At 20.0% G+C, this 3,423-nt stretch overlaps 1 protein-coding gene across 1 annotated transcript; it reads right to left on the bottom strand.

The window, feature by feature from the left end:
- Nucleotides 1-1,105: 1,105 nt before the first annotated feature.
- LOC134284850 (uncharacterized protein DDB_G0287625-like) lies at nucleotides 1,106-1,681 on the bottom strand (the record flags this gene model as incomplete). The annotated part of the gene is made up of 1 exon (XM_062844251.1): nucleotides 1,106-1,681. A coding segment is annotated over one exon (576 nt), but the record flags the coding sequence as incomplete, so codon positions are not given.
- Between the last annotated feature and the right edge of the window lie 1,742 nt (nucleotides 1,682-3,423).

Raw genomic sequence — 3,423 nt, 5'->3', positions numbered from 1 at the left:
GGTTCTCTAGCTCGACGAAGGACCTTTTCACCGTAGCGTCTTCCAGTCGGCGTGTGTTGAACCGCCGCCAGATTTTCTCCTCCAGTCGCTGGATCCTGGCAATGCGCAGTCGCCGATTAGGAGATGATGGTCGGACGCAATGTCGGCGCTACGTTTGTTCCGCTTCCGCACATCAAGAAGGCTCCGTCTCCATTTTCGGCTGATGCAGATGTGGTCGATTTGATTTTCCGTGACGCCGTCACGAGAAACCCATGTCACTTTGTGCATTGGTCGATGAGGAAAGAGCGATCCCCCAATCACAATGTCGTTGTTTCCACAAAACTCTGCAAACAGTTCTGGTTGATTGTTTCATACTCATCCGCTGGATGCCAGAACAGACGCTGCTTGATCCTTCGCTTGGTGAACAGACGCTCGAGACGTACCTCCTTAATCTAGCTGAAGTCAGAAGGACAACTGCAGGCTGCACTACCAGCTAAGCACACAGCTCTTAGCTGGCGGTCTTTGTCATCGCTTGCCCGTGGAAGCATGAGATAGGAACTTGTGAGGACCAGAGTTATGTTGGACACTCTCCTTTTCGATTCACTGTTTTGCAGCCCCCCTGGAAGAATGCCGGGCGAACTCTTCGAGGAATCCTGGTAAGAGCTGAAGACATCGGTGAACGCTGGCGCGGAGGATCAAGACAGTGGAATAAATGGCTACCTCAGGCCGGTGAATGATGGAAACCAAGCAAGTCCGAACAAATCGTTGCGCTGTAGGTATAATATTTTATTATTATTATTATTATTATTATTATTATTATTTTTATTATTATTATTTTTTTTTGTCTGTATTAACGAGATTTTTAACCCTAGGCTAGTTCATCTCGGGACCCACGTTTTACTTCCCTTCCGAAGGAAGAACCCACATTTTGTGAGTATGTCGGGAGTGGGATTCGATCCCAGGTCCTCGGCGTGATGGTCTTGTGTTCTAACCACCACACCAGGTCCGCTCCAGGATTATTATTATTATTATTATTATTATTATTATTATTATTATTATTATTATTATTATTATTATTATTATTATTATTATTATTATTATTATTATTATTATTATTATTATTATTATTATTATTATTATTATTATTGTTATTATTATTATTATTATTATTATTATTATTATTATTATTATTATTATTATTATTATTATTATTATTATTATTATTATTATTATTATTATTATTATTATTATTATTATTATTATTATTATTATTATTATTATTATTATTATTATTATTATTATTATTATTATTATTATTATTATTATTATTATTATTATTATTATTATTATTATTATTATTATTATTATTATTATTATTATTATTATTATTATTATTATTATTATTATTATTATTATTATTATTATTATTATTATTATTATTATTATTATTATTATTATTATTATTATTATTATTATTATTATTATTATTATTATTATTATTATTATTATTATTATTATTATTATTATTATTATTATTATTATTATTATTATTATTATTATTATTATTTTTATTTTTATTATTATTATTATTATTATTATTATTATTATTATTATTATTATTATTATTATTATTATTATTATTATTATTATTATTATTATTATTATTATTATTATTATTATTATTATTATTATTATTATTATTATTATTATTATTATTATTATTATTATTATTATTATTATTATTATTATTATTATTATTATTATTATTATTATTATTATTATTATTATTATTATTATTATTATTATTATTATTATTATTATTATTATTATTATTATTATTATTATTATTATTATTATTATTATTATTATTATTATTATTATTATTATTATTATTATTATTATTATTATTATTACTATTATTATTATTATTATTATTATTATTATTATTATTATTATTATTATTATTATTATTATTATTATTATTATTATTATTATTATTATTATTATTATTATTATTATTATTATTATTATTATTATTATTATTATTATTATTATTATTATTATTATTATTATTATTATTATTATTATTATTATTATTATTATTATTATTATTATTATTATTATTATTATTATTATTATTATTATTATTATTATTATTATTATTATTATTATTATTATTATTATTATTATTATTATTATTATTATTATTATTATTATTATTATTATTATTATTATTATTATTATTATTATTATTATTATTATTATTATTATTATTATTATTATTATTATTATTATTATTATTATTATTATTATTATTATTATTATTATTATTATTATTATTATTATTATTATTATTATTATTATTATTATTATTATTATTATTATTATTATTATTATTATTATTATTATTATTATTATTATTATTATTATTATTATTATTATTATTATTATTATTATTATTATTATTATTATTATTATTATTATTATTATTATTATTATTATTATTATTATTATTATTATTATTATTATTATTATTATTATTATTATTATTATTATTATTATTATTATTATTATTATTATTATTATTATTATTATTATTATTATTATTATTATTATTATTATTATTATTATTATTATTATTATTATTATTATTATTATTATTATTATTATTATTATTATTATTATTATTATTATTATTATTATTATTATTATTATTATTATTATTATTATTATTATTATTATTATTATTATTATTATTATTATTATTATTATTATTATTATTATTATTATTATTATTATTATTATTATTATTATTATTATTATTATTATTATTATTATTATTATTATTATTATTATTATTATTATTATTATTATTATTATTATTATTATTATTATTATTATTATTATTATTATTATTATTATTATTATTATTATTATTATTATTATTATTATTATTATTATTATTATTATTATTATTATTATTATTATTATTATTATTATTATTATTATTATTATTATTATTATTATAGAGTTTTGGCACTTCTCAGCAAAAATTGCTGGAAACTTTCACCTACCCCGGGCAATCGGAATGCCAAAGGGGATTAGGCTCTGTGGATCTCATTAGCCGGTTTTTTAGCTTATCCTAATGAGTCTGCTTTTGGATGTACTTTCAGTTGTGATGATTCAGGAACCGCCTAACTATACTACAGGTTCCAAGAATCACCGCTTTCAGGATGCTGTTCAGGTCCTTCTTCAATTCCAGCTCGTCTAGGGACCTCAGGAGAGATTTAGGGACAACTCCGGTTGCCGAGAGGACAACCGGAACTATACGGACGTCCTGTAGGTGCCACATCTGCTTCAACTCCTCCGCTAGGTCGTGGTACTTGGTTATCTTGCCGGAGAACGTTGATTGGACATTATGGTCTAACGGTACAGCGATGTCGA

The sequence above is a fragment of the Aedes albopictus genome, chromosome 1 (assembly GCF_035046485.1).
Source record: "Aedes albopictus strain Foshan chromosome 1, AalbF5, whole genome shotgun sequence".
Lineage (NCBI taxonomy): Eukaryota > Metazoa > Arthropoda > Insecta > Diptera > Culicidae > Aedes > Aedes albopictus.
This window is presented reverse-complemented; position numbering and strand designations above follow the sequence as displayed.